This window comes from Schistocerca cancellata, chromosome 4 (assembly GCF_023864275.1).
Source record: "Schistocerca cancellata isolate TAMUIC-IGC-003103 chromosome 4, iqSchCanc2.1, whole genome shotgun sequence".
In the NCBI taxonomy this organism is placed as follows: domain Eukaryota; kingdom Metazoa; phylum Arthropoda; class Insecta; order Orthoptera; family Acrididae; genus Schistocerca; species Schistocerca cancellata.
The window spans coordinates 164,382,560-164,406,444 of record NC_064629.1 but is presented as its reverse complement, the minus strand read 5'-3'; the positions used below and the strand labels follow the sequence as shown (position 1 = coordinate 164,406,444).

The following is a 23,885-nucleotide window of genomic DNA, read 5'->3' as shown; positions in this document are numbered from 1 at the left end:
AGATGCAGATGTAGATGAGTACACAGAATGTATGTAACATACTGTTGTGCCATGAGGGTTCCCTCAATCATTGCTATCTGTGTGTTGAAGCCATACGTAATTGCTCTCTGCACCTTACTGCTAAATAACACCAAAACATTGGAAAAATGAGACCTATCTCCAGGTTGCCACCATACTTTCCAACAATGCTCATCTGGGGTAGCGCAGAACTGCAATTCTTCACTGAACTCAATGTGATGCCATTCATCAGCAGTACATGCTCTCCAGTCACAACATTACTCCAAATTTGGCAATTTGTGTTCTTGTCTTAACAGCAGCACACACATGGGGCAGTAATTCCCTAGTCTGGTTGCCAGTAATCTCTGTCTAGTGAAGTGCAATGACACAGAATGTTGTAGGGAATCCATTATTTGTTCTTGGACAGCAGGTGCAGCTGTGATGGGGTTATGGTGTGCTTCTTGCACAGTACATGATCCTCCTTTGTTGTGGTCAGACATGGTCAACCACAATCTTGATGCAAAGTATGCCTGCCTTCATGTTCCCGTACAGTCCCACCTTGAGCTATGGTCACAACTGAATCCCTGATGAATATAGGTATTGCATGATTCAACCAGCTGACCAAATGAAGACCTTCGTTGAGGCCCGTTTCAAACTGCCGGGTACTGATAACACTGTTTGATCTGAATACATGGCATCTCCTTGTCCTTCGCAGTGATTGCTCATCATTTGACACAGTTCTTGCCCCTTATGTTTACTATCAGGACTAGTAACAACACTAAACATGAACAACATTGATGCATCTGGTGATCATTATACCTGTGACAGAGTTGCAATTCAAATCATATACATACCTGTCAATGATGCATACATATACCAAGTTAAATAGGCATTTGACCGTGTCTTCTGGGTGCTTCACTACTTATGTCAGACAGTGTATGTTCAGATGTTAGTTATGAATATTTCTGAAGTCCTATATATCGTATGATACTGGCATTTGAAATAATAAAAAAATTACTTACTTTTTAATTTTCTCATAACTAACCATTTTTGTTCTTACTGGACATTCTCCTTTCAGTGCCACGATACACTACTCTGCAAAACCTAAATACAAGCTGGAGCAATGTGTGCTCATGTAAGCAACCAACTTACCAGTTGCTGCATAGCTATGTCACCACCTCTGCACCTGTGTCACCTGTGGCTGTGCTAGTGTGAATGTAAGAAAAATTTAATTTCTTCCCCTTTTCTGCCCTAGGGTGTAATAGTAACGTATCATACTACCTACTTGGTGGAAATGGATTAACATGTGGAGCATGTTGCCAAAGGTCTTCCAGTCGTGCACAGAAAGCTGGACATTACATGGTCTGTGGTCATCATGACTATAGAGCCAGATGGGGCTGGCCACACAGCACAAGGTAGTTTAAAGACTGGGGAAAGACAGGGTCTATCTATCAGTGAGCATTACCAGTTTCAACAAACTACATCGTCATTTTCAAATGTAAAACATCAGTTGGAGAATATATAATGGGAATTGTGACCATAAATCTGACAGCTATTATGTAAAATAATGAGATCAGGCAACTGTAGCAACGGTAGCACAATCAAGTAACTAAGCCTATGCTTGTCCAACAGTTGGATGGGCATAACTTGTGGTGACTCAATTGTGCCACCATTGCCTCGGTTGCCTGGTCTCATTATTTTTCGTAGCTGTTGTTGTAATTGTGTTCATAATTCCATTATATATTCTCCAACTGATGTTTTACATTTGAAAATGACGATGTAGTTCATTGAAACTGGTAATTTAACCCCCCCCCCCTTTTTTTTTAAGAAAAATTTTATGAACTGTGGCTATGGCTTCACTATGGTAGTGTCAAATAAATATTTAACGTATATTATAGTCACACTCCTTTATGACAATGATGCTGGAATATAGACTCAGTGAGCAGTTACGGCGCACTGTAGTGGTCTTCTTCATTACAGTGTGGCCAGGAGACAGTGCCGTAAATCATATGACGCCGTACCACACTGCAGTCTGTCAGTGAAGGTACAAGGATAGCGAACAGGTTCTCAGGTATGTGAGTGGCTCGAAGACTTCTCAAGTAACAGAACCCAGTATGTTGTTCTTGACAGCAAGTGTTTATTGCAGACAATGGTATCATCAGGAGTGCCCCGGGGAAGTGTGATAGGATTGCTGTTATTTTGTATACGCATAAATGATATTGCAGACAAGGTAAGCAGCAGTAAGATCTGCATGCTGATAATGCTGTTGTGTGTAGGAAGGTGTCATCATTGAGTTACTGTAGGAGGATACAAGATGACTTGGACAAAATTTCTAGTTTGTGTGATTAATGGAAGGTAACTTTAAACATAGAAAATGTAAGTTAATAGCAGATGAGTGGCAAAAATGAACCCATATTGTCGGAGTACAGCATTAGTAGTGTGCTGCTCGATACAGTCACACCGATTAAATGTTTATGCATGACATTGCAAAGTGATGTGAAATGGAGTGAGCATAGGAGGATTGCAGTAGGGAAGGTGAATGGCCAATTTCGGTTTATTGGTAGAATTTTAGGAAAGTGTGATTTGTGTGTAAAGGAGACCGCATATAGGACACTTGTGTGTCCCCTTGTTGAGTGCTCTACTCATAATGCTCCACACTAAATTGATTATTTGTTTCCTTTTTCCCAGTTCTTCTAGTCTCACTTGTGATACCATCTCTAGTATTGTCAACAGAATGCAGGTCTTAGAAGATTTACAAATTCTGTGATGGATTATCTAGTTTTCAGATTTTCAGTATTCATATAGTTAGTTGATAGAATACATATTTGTGGTTGCAAAGTGCATTTTCATGAGTGATTCTCATACTTTCTTGCTTTCAAAGAAAATTAGTAACATTTAGAGGCAAAGACACAGTAAATTCATTCATTTGAGTTATATGTAATAAATAGATTTGTAATTGGAAATACAAGAGCTAGGAAATATTATCTTTAATGAGACCAGAAATTTTATACATGAGAACAGCAGTGGCATTTTCCTGAATAGCACTGTGATGTGTTTTTTAAAGTATGGAAATGAAAGCATGTGGATCCAGTAGTATTCATGCTGTGGAGGTAAAAATAAAAAAAATTACTTTCACTCCTGTAAAAAGGATAAGTGTGTGTATCATGTTTTGTTTCTGTGTGTTCCACGTGTGAAAGAAATGTGGATGTTTTCTCTTACAATGTGTAAATTGTTTGACATCAAACCTATTGTTCTTCCAATTACTGTGATGATGGTGTGTGTGTGTGTGTGTGTGTGTGTATGCACGCATGTGCTTGTATTAATATTCACAATTTACAAAATACATATTCTGTTATAATTGGATATAACATTTCTCCTTTCAGAGTGGAGTTTCTGTACAAGTTTGTGATAAGGACCTTGAACTCACAAACAAGAAAATCACTAACAGGAAGAAAAAGAAGACAGAACTTGTACATGGAAGATTTTATAAGGTTTGTTGCAGATGCCACCTCTTACAGTTACTGATATGGATGTGTTCATTGTCACAGTCTTCAATTGTACTGTGGAAGATTGGGTATTATTCTCTATTGTTGTGTGTGCTGTTTAGTAACCTTAATTGCCAAAATATGTCATCATGACCACAATCAGAAAAAAGTTTATTAATATACTTACATTTTGTACTGCATTCATGTGTTATAGGACAACCATTTTCACAGTAGTAGTAGTAGTAGTAGTAGTAGTAGTTGTTGTTGTTGTTGTTGTTGTTTTAAGTATGAGACTCCCAGTATGGTAGCCCCCAGGAAAGAGAATTAAGGGAAGATATAATAATATTTTTAGAAAAAGGTCTGAAGCAAAAGGTCCACAATTGCTTTATTTTATGTTTTGTATGCCAGCTGAAAAATTTATGAAAGGCTTTGATATTACACTTCTTGAAGCATGACCATATATAGTGAGAATGATGTGAATCTCATATTTACAATAAGTACCAGAAAAGTGTTCTGCATAAACAACAATGAAAGTATTATTTTGAGATAAGGACAGCTCAAAAACTTTAGAAAGAGAGGTTCCTACCACAATTGAAGTAGTTAAATTATTATAATGAAACATGGTGGAAGGATGAGATGAAGATGATTGCAGAGGGGGAAAAACATTTTAAATGTAAAACATATGTGATCTGGAAAAATTGTTATATTGCCAAAGTGCAAAGTATTTCTTTGTCTGTACAGTTCACATCATACAAATTTTGACAAGCAGGAAAACAGAAAGGAGATAATAGGAATCCGAATGTTCTGCATGACATGTATGAACAAACAAATGAACAACACGAAATGTTTATGATTTCCACAATGTTTCTGCTGGATGTACTAAATGTAAAAATTATTACGCCATGTAATCTTCCTCACTGTGATAGGTGCTGTGGAAAAATTCAGATAGCTTTAACTTCTCACATGATGCTATTTATATCACATCTTATGTGTGGAATGCTTTTCTGTATAGAGTTCTTGTGACACTAATAATCTTCCTCACACTCTCTCTGTGTGTCAGAGGGGTTAATTAACTGCAGGAGCAATTTCTACCAAGTGAGATGGCACAGTGGTTAGCACACTGGTTTTGCATTCGGGAGGACGACAGTTCAAACCCGCGTCCGGCCATCCTGATTTAGATTTTCCATGATTTCCCTAAATCTCTTCAGGCAAATGCCAGGATGGTTCCTTTGAAAGGGCACAGCCAACTTCCTTCGCCATCCTTCCCTAACTTGATTGGACCAATGACCTCGCTGTTTACCCCCCCCCCCCCCCAATCAATCAACCAACTTAATTTGTACAGAACATTTAGTGATATACCGTACTAGAAGCCATCAGTTTTTAAATTTTTCACTTGTTTGATGGTGAGGTCACTCGAATAAAATTCTTATTGAGTGTACATGCAGTAGGGATGGGCTCCTGTACGACAACAGCTGGTAGTTGTGTTGGTAGTGGTATAGAGCAGTGATCATCAAACTTTTTTGCTCAAGAGCCAATACTGACATTGTGGGGAAGCACCTTGGCCCACACAATATGTACCGATCCTAATATAGATTACTAACATACATAAATAAGTACATAATGATCCCCCCCCTCCCATAGACTAACTGTAGTAAGCCTGTGATAGCCGCTGGCCCTGATGTATTGATTGTTAAGTCAACACCATTTGGAACATTTCGTGTTGACTGTTCTCGTTCCCGATTGCTGTCAGCCTCAGTGACCCCAAAGTTGTGACACTGTAATTAACTGAGAAAGTGCTATTCTGTCGTCTGTATGATCACATGATTAATTTATTAATAACAGTGACTGTATTTTTATTTAAATGTGTTGTGCGATATAGTACAGGATCACAAATGCTTACTAAATGTTTTGAATGTCATTTTTATTTTATGCACTTCATTGTATCATGACAGCCTGAATTAATTTAATGTTCCTTTCTACAAATAAGTGCTGCATTTGATGTGTGTCTCTGTAATGCTCATTCTTCCCAACTCCATGGTACGTCCATGTCATAACTTACACCATATTAGCTGATCAATTTGAATTGCGCAGGCCACTGTGTTGTCAGCACTGGAAGACAAACAATAAAACACTCCCCTCATATCCTTCAACACTGCAGTAACCATGCTACTTAGGCCGTGTCCTACGTGAGTGACAGAAGCGAGCGACAGCGAGTGACTTCTGGATACGCGACACTCCAGCGACAAGCAGCAGCATTGGGCGAAAAGCTTGGGTGTCCTGCGTGGAAGCGACCATGTCACGCTACAAGATGGCTGCTTAGAGCCAACCAACTGTTTCTGTAAAACGGTGTCGCTAACCTGTAGAATACTACTACCTGGAGAGCAGGTTACAGCATTAGGTTTACTCTAGAAAATAAAGCAAAAAGGAATGCTATGCATGAAATTTACAAAAGGAGGAATCTCCATGGAGAATTTCATAAATATCATCAACTACGAAGATCACCAGACAAATTCTTCGAATACACGTGAATGAGCAGAGGAGCATTCAACTATCTCATCAATAAATTAAATACGAATGTTTTTTGCATGATCAAGAACTTTTAACAACCAATAAATGCAGAGGAATGACTAATACTTGACTGACTACGCTAAATACAAACATAAGTACACAGATTGATACCACTGAACAAAAGCTAGCTGTGGTTTATAGGTAGCGTATACAGTTCGTGATTACGTGTTTGTTAAAGATTCTGGGTTCGATAACGAGCAGTTCTTATATTTTTACTGACTCGGTTACAATTCTGTATACTAAGTTTTATGTATACTGTTTACACTACATCGCTAAGTATATTTTTAAGGTCTTGCCAAAGAACTTGATCTTCACACCTATCCCAGTATATCACACACATTTACTTCCTAATAAATTTCAATGAACCATGAAATTTTACAGATATTTGATGTTCCGAACATAATTCATCAGCATTCAGTGTTAAGGCCAAGCATTTCAGTTACTCTAAATTGTCTGTAAAAGTAAAGCTTACAAAATTTTTGAAAAGAAAGTCAAATGTTTTGTGTAATGATTTGTCTAAAAGTATGAAACAAAAAATATTAGGGAAACATTTTGTGCGCCTCATTTTCTGTCCATGATTTCGAGCATCATTAAAAGGCATGTAGAATGTTTCTCTGATCTGCTTATTTCTTTTACACAAATCATTTCATAAAATATTTGACTGAATTCTTTAATTTTTTTAATTTCAAGTTTTATTCAGAAAGCACGATCGTACTGACTACTGGTTTGCCTTCCTAACATACTTGATTCGAAGGAAGCCTTTTTGACATTTAAATACTGCACAAATGTATCTTTTTATGTGCAAAATAGCTAGGTCTTGAACAGATGAAATTTTTGACACTTCATTTACAGCAGCTTTTCGTGAAATATTTCAAATTTTCCTCAGTTTATTAGTTAAGTTTTTGTTAATTACCCTGATTACTTTCAAGCAGTTAAATATTTTCATGCCAAACTAGACCTCATGGTGGTCACGTTGATATCCTGTTTACCTGTTTCTCTCCCTTTGTTTGGCTAAAAAATTTGGACAAAACCTCATGGTGTAAGTTATAGGGAGTCTTGTTTTTGCTCTGCTCATGCGTTTACAAAAACGTATCGAGTGTTAATCATATGATAAAATAGTCCTTTCTGCGTGCTGTCATGTCCAAAATTCGTCGTTTCAATATCTTGAGTCTTTTATGAGGTACGGCGATTTTTACAACCACTTGATTCTCGAAGCGTAGGAAAGGTTTGGACGCGCCGTGAACGACCTGTCCGTGGATATAACAGCCAATACCTCAAGAATGAAAATAGATGAACTATACGGAAAGTCTACACAATGTGATTTTACCTCTGCAAATTCTTAAAAATTTCGTGCAGCCATGTACTCAATTTCGTGCAGCACAGTAGCTATGGCGAATAACAAAAATAAATTCACACCTGTATCGTTTAAAGTTCACACCTGTATTGTTTAAAGATATCAGGCTATACGTTGCGGTAGAATCAAATTTTTTCACTGAATAGTTTTCTTAAAATCAGATGTTAAGTAATTCATAGTTGCTGCCACGTCCGCTCCACTGCTTTGCCAAGAAAACACGTGGCTGTCGCAGGTGCTGCAGCGAAAAGATTCAAACATGTTTGAATTCAAACATCGCCAGTTGCAGCGGGAGACAGGCAGCGACACAGATTTCGCTCACGTAGAACACTTCTGTAATTACACCTGCTGTTGTGTTTTGTCGCCTGAAGCTGTCATGCGCTGTTGCTCACTCCTATCGCTCACATAGGACACGACCTTACCCGTCTGCCCCTCAGGTTAGTGGCCATCCTTACTTAGCTCACGACTGAGTTCACAAACGTCTATTAAAATTAAGTGTGTCTTGAAACATTATTCTATCTTTGAGTATTTTTTACTGTTACTGAGCAGGAAAACTACACTCTTAAGAATTTGTTGACATTAGCAGACATTTCTTAGATTCAGCTTTTAGGTGCTAGATGCGTATTATTATAAAATAAGACTCAGGAAAGCTTGGAAACTACGTAGTTGAAATGATTTATTGTCTCTCCCACAGAAATGCAAATTTAGTAGAAAGCTGTTCCATGAATTGTCTCCATCAGAGTGTGAAAGAGACTTTCATTTATTTATTATATTTATGTATTCCATTCCATTGTAGCCTGTTACCTGTAATTTAAACACAGGCTGTATTGTTTCTTATACAGATTGTGCAATATACATGATTCCACGATACACTCCATTGTTCAAAATTCAATAGATGTGCCCTACTGGTTCCCTGTACTTTTGGAGGGTGTTGTGGTTGTATATAAGACAAACATTCTGTTTGAGTTAGATCACACGACATCACATCTTGACCTCAAATGATGCAGTAACATGCATACTACTTGTTTTTATGCAATTTCCAGAATAAATCTTACGCAAAAATCTACCTCTTCCATTGTTTGCTGGCTCCCTTGTTGCAGGGAGTGATTGCCCTGTTCCAAGAGAGCATTGTTGTTGCCTGTAACAAGTGTAGCCATGCACTAGCCCATTGTTGTTGCCAGTAACAAGCATAGCCACACACTAGCCTGTAACCCGGATTCTGATTTCTTGGGTTGTGAGAGACAGCTCACAGCTCTTTTTCTCTCTTATGTTGTTACGATGTCTGTGCATATCGTGTTCCCAGTTCTTTTGTCACCACTGTTGATCTCAGCTGTCTTGGCTGCATTGTTTCTTGTTCTCCTGTCACAACCTCTCATAGTGTAGTAGACGATGGTTGGTTGATGTGCTAATGTGCTACCCAAGCATTTCCTGAAGTAATTTCAGCAGTGCTGTACAATATCTGCTATTCTCTTTCGCAACACGATATCTCCTTGACATTGAGTCTTTGGTTCCAATTCAGTTGCTGCCAATCAGTATCAGCATACAGTAGATATCTCCAGATAGTATGTTCTGGCATACCTTCATCACCATAGGCACACTCAGAGACCTGTCTTCTACCAGTTCAATGCCAGTAAGCAGCTTAGGGGCTGTGGCCAGTCAAGAAATGTGTCAGGCCTCTTTGGGGATTTAGATGCTTCAGTCCCAGTCTCAGTTTTTTATTTGGCTGAGAACAATAGACGCACCTCGCTATTTGGGCATCTTTCTATCATTTCTGCCATAGATGGAAAATCTGATTTTGAATTTGCTGCTTGTTTGTGGCCTGTATTCCTATTAAATTCAGCACTTCTTCCTTCAGCCAATAGATTGCCGCTTTTTCCATAACTGGAAATTGAGTGGACACATTCCAAGTATTACTTACGGTATCTCAACTGACACAGTGCCATAGCTCCCGCCAACCAAAGAAGTATTCCACATTGCACTCTGTTAATTATTTGTGCTGGTGTCATGAGCAAAAGCATTTGGGCTGAAGCACTGAAACAGTATCCCATGATCACAGTTTAGATAGCATGATGATACATTCTTATGGTTTGCATTGCAGCTTTCAATTGTAACTGGCGAGACTAATAATTTTGTTCATCATGTTCCTTGCTTTCTCTCTCTCTCTCTCTCTCTCTCTCTCTCTCTCTCATTTTTTCAATATGTGCACCATAATTTTGTTGTTTGTCCAAGAAGATGCCTAAGTATCTAGTGACAGATTTCTTTTCATGGACCTTTTACTTAATTTCGGGATCAGGTCTCCTAAAATATTCTCATTTAACAGCATGTACGTGGTCTTCTCAGGCGCGACAGACAATTTGACTCTTTGGCACCAAAGGACTGTGTTACATCCATCTTCCAGGCTGTTCCTGGAGCTTCCATTCAGAAGGGTTATATGTCATTGACATGTGCCACTACTCCTACAACCTCTTCATTGTATTGTAGCCTTCCTAATACGGGTCGAGCACTAGATTCCAGAAAACAGGGCTACTTATGGATCCTTGTGGGTAGCCTTGTGAAATTTCTATTATTAGGGTCTCTCCTGGGCACAACAGTGTTGTTTCTCTGTTTTCACTATAATTCGTAAAGCAGTTGTATAACACTTGTGGGCAGTCCAAGTTTATCAGGTGTTCAAAAATTCCTGGCGTCTATAAATGATCAAATGCCATAGCTATTTCCATCATTATGGCTACAACGTATTTATGTGGATCATTTCTCACACGTCATATCACCTCATTTACAGCATCTTCTGCTGACTTTACGTTTCTGAAACCATACTGTTTCGAATTCATTCCTTGAAGAAATCTTTTCTCCTGTGGTCTACCACATAGCAGGTTATCCAGAACCTTCCATAAGGTACTGAGATGGCAAATTGGTCTGTAGGACTTTGGAGCTAGGGGATCCTTGTCCTCACCCTTTTTCAAGATTATGACATGAACCATGGACCTTGCCATTGGTGGGGAGGCTTGCGTGCCTCAGCGATACAGATGGCTGTACCGTAGGTGCAACCACAACGGAGGGGTATCTGTTGAGAGGCCAGACAAACATGTGGTTCCTGAAGAGGGGCAGCAGCCTTTTCAGTAGTTGCAGGGGCAACAGTCTGGATGATTGACTGATCTGGCCTTGTAACATGAACCAAAACGGCCTTGCTGTGCTGGTACTGCGAATGGCTGAAAGCAAGGGGAAACTACAGCCGTAATTTTTCCCGAGGACATGCAGCTCTACTGTATGATTAAATGATGATGGCGTCCTCTTGGGTAAAATATTCCGGAGGTAAAATAGTCCCCCATTCGGATCTCAGGGCGGGGACTACTCAAGAGGACGTCGTTATAAGGAGAAAGAAAACTGGCGTTCTACGGATCGGAGCGTGGAATGTCAGATCACTTAATCAGGCAGGTAGGTTAGAAAATTTAAAAAGGGAAATGGATAGGTTAAAGTTAGATATAGTGGGAATTAGTGAAGTTCGGTGGCAGGAGGAACAAGACTTTTGGTCAGGTGATTACAGGGTTATAAACACAAATTCAAATAGGGGTAATGCAGCAGTAGCTTTAATAATGAATAAAAAAATAGGAGTGCGGGTTAGCTACTACAAACAGCATAGTGAACGCATTATTGTGGCCAAGATAGACACAAAGCCCATGCCTACTACAGTAGTACAAGTTTATATGCCAACTAGCTCTGCAGATGATGAAGAAATAGATGAAATGTATGACGAGATAAAAGAAATTATTCAGGTAGTGAAGGGAGACGAAAATTTAATAGTGATGGGTGACTGGAATTCGTCTGTAGGAAAAGGGAGAGAAGGAAACATAGTAGGTGAATATGGATTGGGGGGAAGGAATGAAAGAGGAAGCCGTCTTGTAGAATTTTGCACAGAGCATAACTTAATCATAGCTAACACTTGGTTCAAGAATCATGAAAGGAGGCTGTATACATGGAAGAAGCCTGGAGATACTGACAGGTTTCAGATAGATTATATAATGGTAAGACAGAGATTTAGGAACCAGGTTTTAAATTGTAAGACATTTCCTGGGGCAGATGTAGATTCTGACCACAATCTATTGGTTATGAACTGCAGATTGAAACTGAAGAAACTGCAAAAAGGTGGGAATTTAAGGAGATGGGACCTGGATAAACTGAAAGAACCAGAGGTTGTAGAGAGTTTCAGGGAGAGCATTAGGGAACAATTGACAGGAATGGGGGAAAGAAATACAGTAGAAGAAGAATGGGTAGCTCTGAGGGATGAAGTGGTGAAGGCAGCAGACGATCAAGTAGGTAAAAAGACGCGGGCTAATAGAAATCCTTGGGTAACAGAAGAAATATTGAATTTAATTGATGAAAGGAGAAAATATAAAAATGCAGTAAATGAAGCAGGCAAAAAGGAATATAAACGTCTCAAAAATGAAATCGACAGGAAGTGCAAAATGGCTAAGCAGGGATGGCTATAGGATAAATGTAAGGATGTAGAGGCTTGTCTCACTAGGGGTAAGATAGATACTGCCTACAGGAAAATTAAAGAGACCCTTGGAGAGAAGAGAACCACTTGTATGAATATCAAGAGCTCAGATGGCAACCCAGTTCTAAGCAAAGAAGGGAAAGCAGAAAGGTGGAAGGAGTATATAGAGGGTTTATACAAGGGCGATGTACTTGAGGACAATGTTATGGAAATGGAAGAGGATGTAGATGAAGATGAAATGGGAGATAAGATACTGCGTGAAGAGTTTGACAGAGCACTGAAAGACCTGAGTCAAAGCAAGGCCCCAGGAGTAGATAACATTCCATTAGAACTACTGATGGCCTCAGGAGAGCCAGTCATGACAAAACTCTACCATCTGGTGAGCACGATGTATGAGACAGGCGAAATACCCTCAGACTTCAAGAAGAATATAATAATTCCAATCCCAAAGAAAGCAGGTGTTGACAGATGTGAAAATTACCGAACAATCAGTTTAATAAGCCACAGCTGCAAAATACTAACGCAATTTCTTTACAGACAAATGGAAAAACTGGTAGAAGCCGACCTCGGGGAAGATCAGTTTGGATTCCGTAGAAATGTTGGAACACGTGAGGCAATACTGACCTTACGACTTATCTTGGAAGAAAGATTAAGAAAAGGCAAACCTACGTTTCTAGCATTTGTAGACTTAGAGAAAGCTTTTGACAATGTTGACTGGAATACTCTCTTTCAAATTCTGAAGGTGGCAGGGGTAAAATACAGGGAGCGAAAGGCTATTTACAATTTGTACAGAAACCAGATGGCAGTTATAAGAGTCGAGGGACATGAAAGGGAAGCAGTGGTTGGGAAGGGAGTAAGACAGGGTTGTAGCCTCTCCCCGATGTTATTCAATCTGTACATTGAGCAAGCAGTAAAGGAAACAAAAGAAAAATTCGGAGTAGGTATTAAAATTCATGGAGAAGTAGTAAAAACTTTGAGGTTCGCCGATGACATTGTAATTCTGTCAGAGACAGCAAAGGACTTGGAAGAGCAGTTGAACGGAATGGACAGTGTCTTGAAAGGAGGATATAAGATGAACATCAACAAAAGCAAAACGAGGATAATGGAATGTAGTCAAATTAAGTCGGGTGATGCTGAGGGAATTAGATTAGGAAATTCGACACTTGAAGTAGTAAAGGAGTTTTGCTATTTGGGGAGTAAAATAACGGATGATGGTCGAAGTAGAGAGGATACAAAATGTAGACTGGCAATGGCAAGGAAAGCGTTTCTGAAGAAGAGAAATTTGTTAACATCGAATATAGATTTAGGTGTCAGGAAGTCGTTTCTGAAAGTATTTGTATGGAGTGTAGCCATGTATGGAAGTGAGACATGGACGATAACTAGTTTGGACAAGAAGAGAATAGAAGCTTTCGAAATGTGGTGCTACAGAAGAATGCTGAAGATAAGGTGGGTAGATCACATAACTAATGAGGAGGTATTGAATAGGATTGGGGAGAAGAGAAGTTTGTGGCACAACTTGACTAGAAGAAGGGATCGGTTGGTAGGACATGTTCTGAGGCATCGAGGGATCACAAATTTAGCATTGGAGGGCAGCGTGGAGGGTAAAAATCGTAGAGGGAGACCAAGAGATCAATACACTAAGCAGATTCAGAAGGATGTAGGTTGCAGTAGGTACTGGGAGATGAAGAAGCTTGCACAGGATAGAGTAGCATGGAGAGCTGCATCAAACCAGTCTCAGGACTGAAGACCACAACAACAACAACGACATTTGCTTTCTTCCATGTATCTGGCATTCTTCCTTGCAATAAGCAATAAACAGTACATTGTAGAGTTGGCATAAATATTAAGTTATTTGCAAATGAAGGGCTTGTAGAACTTCAGTGGGGATGCCATCAGAGCCAGGTCATTGATTCCTTTTCAGTTTCAGTTTTTTTGTTGCCACCTCTTCTAAAAATGTGAAAGAGGAAACAGTCATTGCACATTGCCAGTTCTGTTGTGGTGATACCTACTCAACATTAATGATAACTATAATAAAATGTTTTAAATGTTATGCTAGAAATATTTTGCCTGAATATAATTTGTCAAATAATTAAAAAATTACAGATAACGTCAGTGCTGATGTGAGTCATAACCTGCAGCCATCTACCCTGTCTATTTGATAGCTGCTGCTAGTCTCTAATCACTGTCTTAATTGTGAACCACCTATCCTTCCCATCAATACCCATAAAGAATATGCACTTGATTTTCTGCCTAAACAGACTGCCATCTGCATATGGACTTGTCAACCGACCTTATCTTATGGTGCATGGCAGAAGGCACCTTTTACCGTACCATTTCCTTTCCTGTTCAACTTGTATGAGCCGTAATTTCTCTTATCTTTGTGGTCCTTACGAAGAATGTATGACGATGGTGGTACAATCATTCTGCAGTCAACTTCAAATGCCAGTTCTCTAAATTTTCTCAATAGTGTCCTGAGAAAAGAAAACCATCTTCCCTCCAGAGATTCCCATTTGAGTTCACGAAGCATCTATATAACATTTGCACAGTAATTGAATCAACTAGTAACAAATCTACAAGCATGCTTCTGAATTACTTCAATGACGTCCTTCAATCCAGCATGGCAGGGGTCCCAAATACTTGAGCAGTGCTCATGACTGATAACCCAGCAGTTTAATCCATTTACTCTCAAACCAGCCAACTTGAACAGTACTCAAGAATAGGTTGCACTAGTGTTCTATAAGTGGTCTCCTTTACAGGCTAACCACATCTTCCTAAAATTCTACAAATAAACTGAAGCTGACCATTTGTCTTTCCTGCTACCATCCTAACATGCTCATTCCATGTCATACTGCTGTTTAATGTTACACCTATATATTTAATCAAAATGATTGTGTCAGTAAGCACATTGGTAGTGTGCTTCAGCTTACGTTTTGCATATTTAGGGTTAGCTGTGATTCATCACACAAATCATAAATGTTGTCTGTAAACTTTTATCCTCCTACAGTCACTCAATGACAACATGATCCTGTACATCACAGCATTGTCAGCAAACTGCTGCCATTTTCTACTCAGCCTGTCCATCAGATAATCTGTGATTTAGAGAATAAGAGTGGTCCTGTCACACTTACCTGGGGCACTCCTGACGTTACCCTTATCTTGATGAACATTCACCTACGAAGACAACGTACTGGTTTCTATTACTTAAGAAGTCTTTGAGCCACTCACGTATCTGGGATCATAGTCCGCATGCTAGTAACTTTGTTAGTCATCTGCAGTGGGTCACTGTGTCAAATGCTTTCCAGAAATCTAGGATTATGGAAACTGCCTCTTACCCTTCATCCATGGTTTGCTGGATATCATGTGAGAAAAGGGCAAGCTGAGTTTAACACGGGCGATGCTTTTGAAATCCTTGCTGAATTGTGGGTAGAAGCTTTTTCGTCTCAAAGATTGTTATTATATTTGAACTTATAATATGTTCAAGAATTCTGCAGCAAACTAATGTTAAGGATATTGGTCTGTAATTTTTGAAATCTATTCTTTTACCCTTCTTATATACGGGAATCACCTACCCTTTTTTTCCAGTTGCTTGTGACTTTGTGCTGAGTGAGACATTCACAATAAATGGAACTGAATTGGGATTCCATCCAGTCCTGGTGACTTAATTTTTTTCAACTCCTTCAGCTGTTTCTTTATGTCAGGGATGCCTATCACTACATCCTCCGTGCCAGAGTCTGTGCGACTCTTAAATGATGGTATGCTTGTACAATTCTCTCTTGTAAATGCTTTATTAAATATGAAATTTAAAAACTTCATCTTTCCTTTTGCTGTCCTCTATTGGCACACCAGACTGGTCACTAAGTGAATGGATAGAAGCCTTCAACCTGCTTAGTGATTTCATGTAAGACCAGAATATTCTTGGCAAGATGTCGTACTAAAGTATGATGGTGGTAGTTGTCGCTTGCTTCGCGCATTGATCTTTTTATAGACGAAGAAATTTGTACTAATTTTTGCTGATTGTTATTTGCGCATTCTTTTTTGAACAAAAAGTGCAACAGTCTGTTTCCTCATCATCCAGATTTTGTTACTAAATGACAATGGTATTTTCTGTCCTTACTTTATTTCCCAGAAAGGATGCATTACCTACCTAACATATACTTCCTGTGAATGTGTTTGTTGTACACACATCTACCAAGAAAATTGGTCCAATCCCAACATGAGGAGACTTGTTTCCAGAATGAAATGATATGACTCATCTTGGCTCACATGACGTATCAGCCAAAGACAGTGCCTTCAGTTGTTGCCAGGACTCATAGAAACAGTCAGTTGACACTTTTAAAGGTTTCACACATGGGACGTCATGTTTATTATCTATAAAGTGCTTATGATTGAACAACAAAGGGCAATTGTCATAGTGTAGCATTTAATAAAGTATTCATTTGACACTGTTAGAACACTTGTAAGGTTTCAACCTCAAGATTGGGCCTAGTACACAGAAGTTAGATGCCCTATGATGGGGCAGGAGGTCTATAAAAGATGTTATGTTCCACTTCTACCAATACTGGACAGACTGTGAAACCATATTACAGCTGCAGTGAACTCTCGGGACAAAACTATCATCTGTTGTGGTATGAATTCTCTTATCTTCTGGATGTCACCTTTGCAGCCAAAGACAATTAAAGGCCGGGGGGATTGAACATTTTTAAAACGTTTTTTATCTGTATAATCAAATGCAAGTTACATGATTCACATTTGTGCATAATTTGTGAAATATTAAAAGTAGTAAATAAAGTCCATTTTGAATCACCTTACAACTACTAATAGCATATCATGTATTATAACAATCATTCTTTCTTGTAAGAGAAATATAAAAATGATGAAGCCATTTCATAATTATTCTGCACAGTTACAGTATTACAGATTTAGAAAACATCATTACTGTGAAACACAACTAGCTCTTTACACACATGAAGTTATGAGTGCTATTGACAAGGCAGTTCAAATTGATTCCGTATTTCTAGATATCCAAAAGGTTTTTGACACTGTACCACACAAGTCGCTTCGAGTGAAATTATATGCTTATGGAATATCATCTCAGTTATGCGACTGGATTCATGGTGTCACAGTTCGTAGTAATTGACGGAAACTCATCAAGTAAAACAGAAGTGATTTCTGGCATTCCCCAAGGTAATGTTATAGGCCATCTGCTGTTCCTCGTCTCTATAAACAATTTAGGAGACATTCTGAGTAGCCACCTTAGGCTGTTTGTAGATGATGCTGCTGTTCACCATCTAGTAAACTCAACAGAAGATCAAAACAAATTGCAAAACAATTTAAAAAAGATATCTGAATGGTGCGAGAATTGGCAGTTGACCCTAAATAATAAAAAGTGTGAGGCCATCCACATCAGTGCTAAAAGGAATCTGTTAAACTTCAGTTATATGGTAGATTAGTCTAATGTAAAGGCCATGAACTCAACTAAATACTTAGGAATTATAATTATGAACAATTTAAATTCGAAAGAACACACAGAAAATGTTGTGGGGAAGGCAAACCAAAGACTGTGTTATATCGGCAAAATACTTAGAAGATGCAACAAATCTACTAAAGAGACTGCCTACACTACACTTGCCCATCCTCATTTGTAGTACTGCTGCACGATCTGGGATCCTCGTTTTGTATTATCGCGAAATAGGGCAAAGAGTGTCAAGGGCGTAACACAGGATGTGAGATGGACACCATTAAAACAGACATTTATCGTTGCGGTGGAATCTTCTCGTGAAATTTCGATCGCCAACTTTCTCCTCCAAATATGAAAATATTTTTGATGCCAACTTCATAGGGAAAACGATCATCATAATAAAATGAGGGAAATAAGAGCTTGCACGGAAAGATATAGGTGTTTATTTTTTGTGCGTGCTGTTAGTGTGTGGAATAATAGAGAATTATTGTGAAGGTGGTTCAGTGAACCCTCTGCCAGGCACGATTTGCAGAGTATCCATGTAGATGTAGATTGTATGAGGCAACATTGCTGCATACATATGCAGTAATGTTGCCATGTATAATATGCACAGTTGTCAGATGTAACTGTACAGGGTAGTTATGAAGTGATTGCATCATGTTTTTTTTTTTCCTTACTTAGAAGAAAGAATGACTTTTATGACTTGAAGTTGAGCATCAGAGGTTATAGAGTGTGCTTCCTGATCATGGTGTGTTACAACAGCTGTTATTGTAGGTGTACTTACTAAATCACAACTGGTTCATTCTGCATGAACATCCTCATGCTACAGTGGTGAAATGTACCACGTTGTCACATGAGGATGTTCAAGTAGGATGGAACTGGTCATGGCTTAATAAATGCACCTAAAATAATAGCTGTGGGGGGTTTCCACACTCGTAATAATATATATCTTAAGAGTTAGTTGTGCTGAAAACCTCATTAAACACTATACTATTACAATTACCCTTTGTTGTTCAATCATAAGCACTTTATAGATAATAAACATGATTTCCTATGTCTGAAACATTTAAAAGTGTCATCTGAAAAATCAGTAACATACTAGGTATCATCTACATCAATACCTAGTCAATTTTTTATCTTTCTTCCAGACATCAACATTACTTGCAGATGGCTCTGTAAATGAGACCCCAAGCATAACTGATGAAACTGATGTCATCCAGATGCCTAACACCTCTTTGACAGATGAAGAGCTATTCAGGATATGTGGAGGCCGCACTGCACACAAGTAAGATATTAGATATAGTCTTTGTATTCACATGTAAAGAATAATATTGTGTTAGTCAATGCACTACTACTAAAATTTGATCTCAGACTGTACATTTTCTAAAACAGTCTCTCTCTCTCTCTCTCTCTCTCTCTCTCTCTCTCTCTCTCTCTCTCTCTCTCCGAGGGAGAGAGGAAGATTAGTTGATTGGTTGGTTTTTCAAAATGAACCCTAGTAAGAGCATAAAGCCCATTAAAAAAGTGTATCATATCTTGCCCAAAGCAGCCGTGTTTAAGCTAAAATTTGTTAAAGTCATTTAATTCACTGTAAGTAAGAGAGATCTCTCAGTATTCTTTCATTGTCAATTGCGACCAATGATATAACTCGTAAGCACCTAATCTTAATGCTCATGTGAAGAATATATAATGAAATCAGTGACAGAAGTTAACACTACAACACAACATGAGGTTTTACTGCAGCATCAGTGTTTGATCAGTAAATTCACATCACTCTTCAGGTGATCCCCCTCAAGAGTTTACATTTTTAAATGACATGCTACTACTTTTCTACAGACAAATGCTCCGATTATAGCGTATCGTGGGATATTTCAAATTCAAGTATTATCCCCGCATGGCTGTTATTAGCATTCTCTCGTACTTGATTTATGTAATGCAGGTGTTACTGTGAATATTGTGCATGCTTCATATGTATTAGCCTACCCCCTCTCCCTAATTCCTTGTTTTTGTTTAAACTTTTATCATACTGTTCCCAAGTGTAACACTCCCCTCCCCACTCACGACCTGTAGCTTTATCCACCTCTCATGGTCATTTATATTGCTCAGTTTTCGTTCCATTGTATGTCAACAGTGTCGTCAGACATCCTACCTGATAGGGATTGGTGCTAACCCAAAGTATTTGTTCTCCCTTCCTCCTCCTCCTCCTCCTCCTCCTCCTCCCCCCCCCCCCCCCCATTTCATACTTTGTCACACAGGTTCTTGAAGGTTTTAGTTCAGAAAATCATATTCCCATGTTGTAACCAGAATCGAGTCGATATCCAAAAGTAGGGTCATTAATTAATTAGAAGATTTAGTACTGAAAATAGATTGTCATGAATGCCAGCATGCAGCCAGAGCAGAACAGAACTGAACTTCAGGACAGAAAGGGCTGATATTTATACAAACCTCAAATATTCTAGAATATACAAACATTACAAATGTAAAAAACTTTTGAATACCTTCCGGAAATGATAAATACTAAATAACAAGTAATTGCTGTTGGTTGGGTTTGAACTGAGACATGCAGCACACCAACCACCAACTCTAACTTCTACACCACACTGCATGCACTAAAGCTTGTGCCATTTATTTCTCTCCTGCAATTCAGAAGTTTGCATTGGAGAGAACTACAGCACCCTCGTTCTACCGCTTGTCAGTGTTCCTTTGTGTGGCAGCACTGATGAATTTTCGTGTTCTGGTTCTGTTGTCATATCATCTTCACTATGTCGAGCATTGTAGGTAGCCCCTCTCATTGAAGTTTCACAATTGACAAATGGTTCACCAATTTCCTTAAATGAGAAACACTCATCATTGATCTGTGCCCCATAACTGTAGTACGGATTCCTACGGAGGACATGGGCGACGTCTCTGCACTTGTCTCTTCTTGATGAAGGGTCATAGTCCTTCACTTCATATGTGATGTCCACCAAGCAGTGAAGAATATGATACAGCCCAAAGTATTGCTGTAGTAACTTTTCTGATAGTCTCACTTTCTGAACAAGAGTAAAAATCCATATCATATTTCCTGAGCTGTATCTCACTGGCCAGTGCTTGGCATTATACCGATCTTGGTCTTTCTCCTGGGTGTCCAAGGATCATATGCAAACAAGCTGTCTTGCTTCTTTGGTCCTGGTAATGAATAATTTCACATAGTCATCCTGAGTATCGTCCAGTCGAAATGGGAACAGTGTATCCGTTGTTGTTTTGGCCTCAAACTGTGGATCAGAAAGACAGGTGTGAAACATATAGTGTCTTGCTTCACTGTGTTGTATGTGAATGTTGCAGTGGGTAGTATTGTATCCCAATCTCTCTGATCTGCATCAGCATACTTCAAGAGCACATCAACGTCTTTTTAAAGCAAACTGTGATACTACTCGTCTGTAGGGGTAAGCAGTTGTCTTCATATGGGTGATGTCATTGAATGACATTACCTTTGATGTTAGTCTTGACTGAAAACTTTTATACGATCAGAGATCATCACACAGGGTGCTCATTGCTTCAGAATTATGTCTTCAACAAGCAATGTTGAAATTTTTGTAGCTTCAGCAGTCAGCACAGCTTTGGTGACAGTGTAGCAGGTGAAGTTGTCTGTACAGACTATTATCAATTGATTCCTATTAACTGACTACTGAAGCGTCCCCAATAGGTCAATTCCAGTCTAGTGAACTGGCCCTGCTGCAAGCGGAATTGGTATCAGATACACCGGCGGTAAGTGCAGAATGAGGTTCCGCTGCTGGCATTCCTTAGAATGGCTCTTGTAGTGTCTAAGAGATTGGTATAGAACTGGACAGAGAACCCTACTTCTGGTTCTGTCTAGAATTTTCACAAATCCCTGGTGACCAGATGTGCAAGCGTTGTGGAAAAACTTCAGGATAGTAGGCCATAGGCGAGATTGGAAGACGAGCAACCGTTTCCATCCTGTCAGATCATAATTCCTCTTATATAATGCTTCATTTATTAATTTGAATTCTCCTTTCATCAGTGTCTCATTCTTCAAGGTTTGTATGGTTTTCAGAAATGCAGCATCATTTCCATTTAAAGCAACAATGACTGAGATTTAGTCCAGGCTGCTGTTTTCTGCCACAGGATTCCTTAAAAGGCAGTGTCCTTGAGATTGTGTCCATTTTTGTGTACCACTGTGATGTCATATTCCTGAAACCTGTGTCCAGCTCACCAGTCTGCTTGATGGATCCTACAGACTAAGCCAGCCAGCATAAAAAATGGTGGTACACCACAACAGTGAATGGTTTGCCAAATAAGTTCAATCAGAACTTGATGGCTCAGACAACTGCAAGGTACTCTTTCTTGGTTGGAGAGTGCTTCCTATCGGAATTTGAGAGTACTCTGGAAGCATAATCTATCACTTTATCAACACCTTCCTGAATTTGTTGTAGAACTGTTGTGTTTCAATTGTGTTGAAGGTTGCAAATGAAGATTGGTTTTGTGGGGCACTCAACTGCGTGGTCATCAGTGCCTGCACAAAGTCCCAATTTTTACACAGTCCAATTTTTACGCAGTCCAACCTAGCTACTGTCATGGTTGATGATGGCAACACAAACAACCAGTCCACTGGTAGAGAAAATCCCCAACCCGGCTGGGAATCGAACCCGGGATCCCGGGATCCAAAGGCAGCAATGCTAGCCACTAGACCACAAGCTGTGAACAGGTTGCAAATGAGAAATACATCCAGCTGAGAGGAACTAGAATTGCATGATAGAGCACAGTCCTTCAAATTTCTCATTTTCTCAGACTGTAGCTGTAATGTTATTCTTGGATGGGACATCTTGAAAGCATCACAAGCTGTCATAGACTGTCAAAGATCAGAGCTCCAGACTGATGAAGCTATTTCAGCAAGTACACTAAACAAAGATTGTTCTGGACAGTTGTTTGCTGTTGAAGACATTATCCTACTGTTTCAATGACAAGTCTCAGTCGTCAATCTAGATGCTCAGAGTGTCCTTAGCCCTCTCCTGTTGTCCTTAGGAAGGAGCAGAATGCCACACGATGTTTCTGTGTCAACAGCCAACAGCTGAACAAACTCACAAAGAAAGATATCTATTCATTGTTGCACATTACTGAGCCCCTAGACAGCTTGAGAGGAACAAAGTATTTCAGAACTATGGGCATGCAGAAAGTCTATTGATAAATCAACATTGATGACAATGACTGGGAAAAGGCTGCCTTTGTAATGTCTGATGGCCTGTATGAGTTCAAAATTATTCTGTTTGGACTATGTGACACTCTAGTCACCCTCAAACTTACAATGGACAACCTGGTTCAATGTCTTAAATGGACAATGTCATTTTTTGAAGACATCTGACATCTAAATCACCAAACAATCGTGTTAAACTGTTTTCAGATTGCAGACCTATGCCTGAACCTGAAAAATTGCCTCTTTGTCACACAAGAAATAAAAATCCCAGGCATGTAGTGAACATTGAAAGAGTCCCTCCTGATACAGAGAAAATGACAAGCAGTCACAGGTTTTCTGACCCTTCAACACATCCATGGCATTAGAAGTTTTCTCAGTATGTGCTCATACTACCAACAATTTATAAAGGACTTCTGCCCTAAGGCACATCCCTTGTGGCAACTACTGCAGTGAGATGCCAAATTTTCCTTGAATTTCTCCAGTCCCACCACTGTATCATGAGAATACTGAGAGAGAACTTCACACCAACGCCAATCGAAACACAGTCCTCTTTAGCTGGTGACAATAAGCGTTTGACAGTGCAGAAAAACTAACCCCCGAGTTAACTAGAACACCTGCCAGCCATGCAGCAGCTGCGCCACCTAAGCGGCTAGCCAGCCAGCGGCCGCTAGATTTAGACTCGGTGCTCATTCGAATGTTACAGTGTTCACATGTCTTGCTTTGTCAGCTTGCTCAGTGAAATATATGTGTTGTGTCATTTTGAAATATATGTGTTCAACTTGACGTTATAACAATTGGCGACGAGGTAGTGGATTTTTCCTTTTCATCATTGACCCACAGGTTTCCATGGCTACTGTCGAGCAACTATTGCAAGGTCTCAATGAACAGCAGACGCTTCTAACATCAGCGATTCGCGATTTCGTCACGGCGTCAAATGCGGGGCGTTTCTCGTTGTTGTGTATACCTCCTTTTCCTCCTTACGACGAGACGGAAGAAGACTGGTCTGATTATGAAAAACTTCTTTGACAGCACTTCTTGGCATTTCATGTCACGGACAAACAAACATGTAAGTCTCTGTTTCTTTCCTGGATTTTACCTCAAATGTATCGGTTGTTGTCGCAATTGGCTCCTTTGAAAGATCCTGCATCTTTGCCCTTTGCTGAAACATGCTCACTTCTTTCTGTCTATTTTCAAAAGAAAACGCATGTGGTAGCCTCTCGTGTTGTCCTATTATCGTTGTCAAAAACAACCGCATCAATCCTATCGCGCTTGGGCTGCTGAGCTTCACGTCCTCGGTCAAAAGTGTCAATTTGTTATTGACGTTCACAAAGAATCCTATGCAG

At 39.4% G+C, this 23,885-nt stretch overlaps 1 protein-coding gene across 1 annotated transcript in view; it reads left to right on the top strand.

The window, feature by feature from the left end:
* LOC126183510 (G patch domain-containing protein 4) overlaps positions 1-23,885 on the top strand; it is a 59,164-nt gene that overhangs the window by 17,678 nt on the left and 17,601 nt on the right. Inside the window, exons 3-4 of the mRNA XM_049925558.1 lie at positions 3,381-3,488; positions 18,500-18,636. Coding sequence (XP_049781515.1) covers positions 3,381-3,488; positions 18,500-18,636 — 245 coding nt within the window. The remainder of the gene's footprint in view (positions 1-3,380; positions 3,489-18,499; positions 18,637-23,885) is intronic.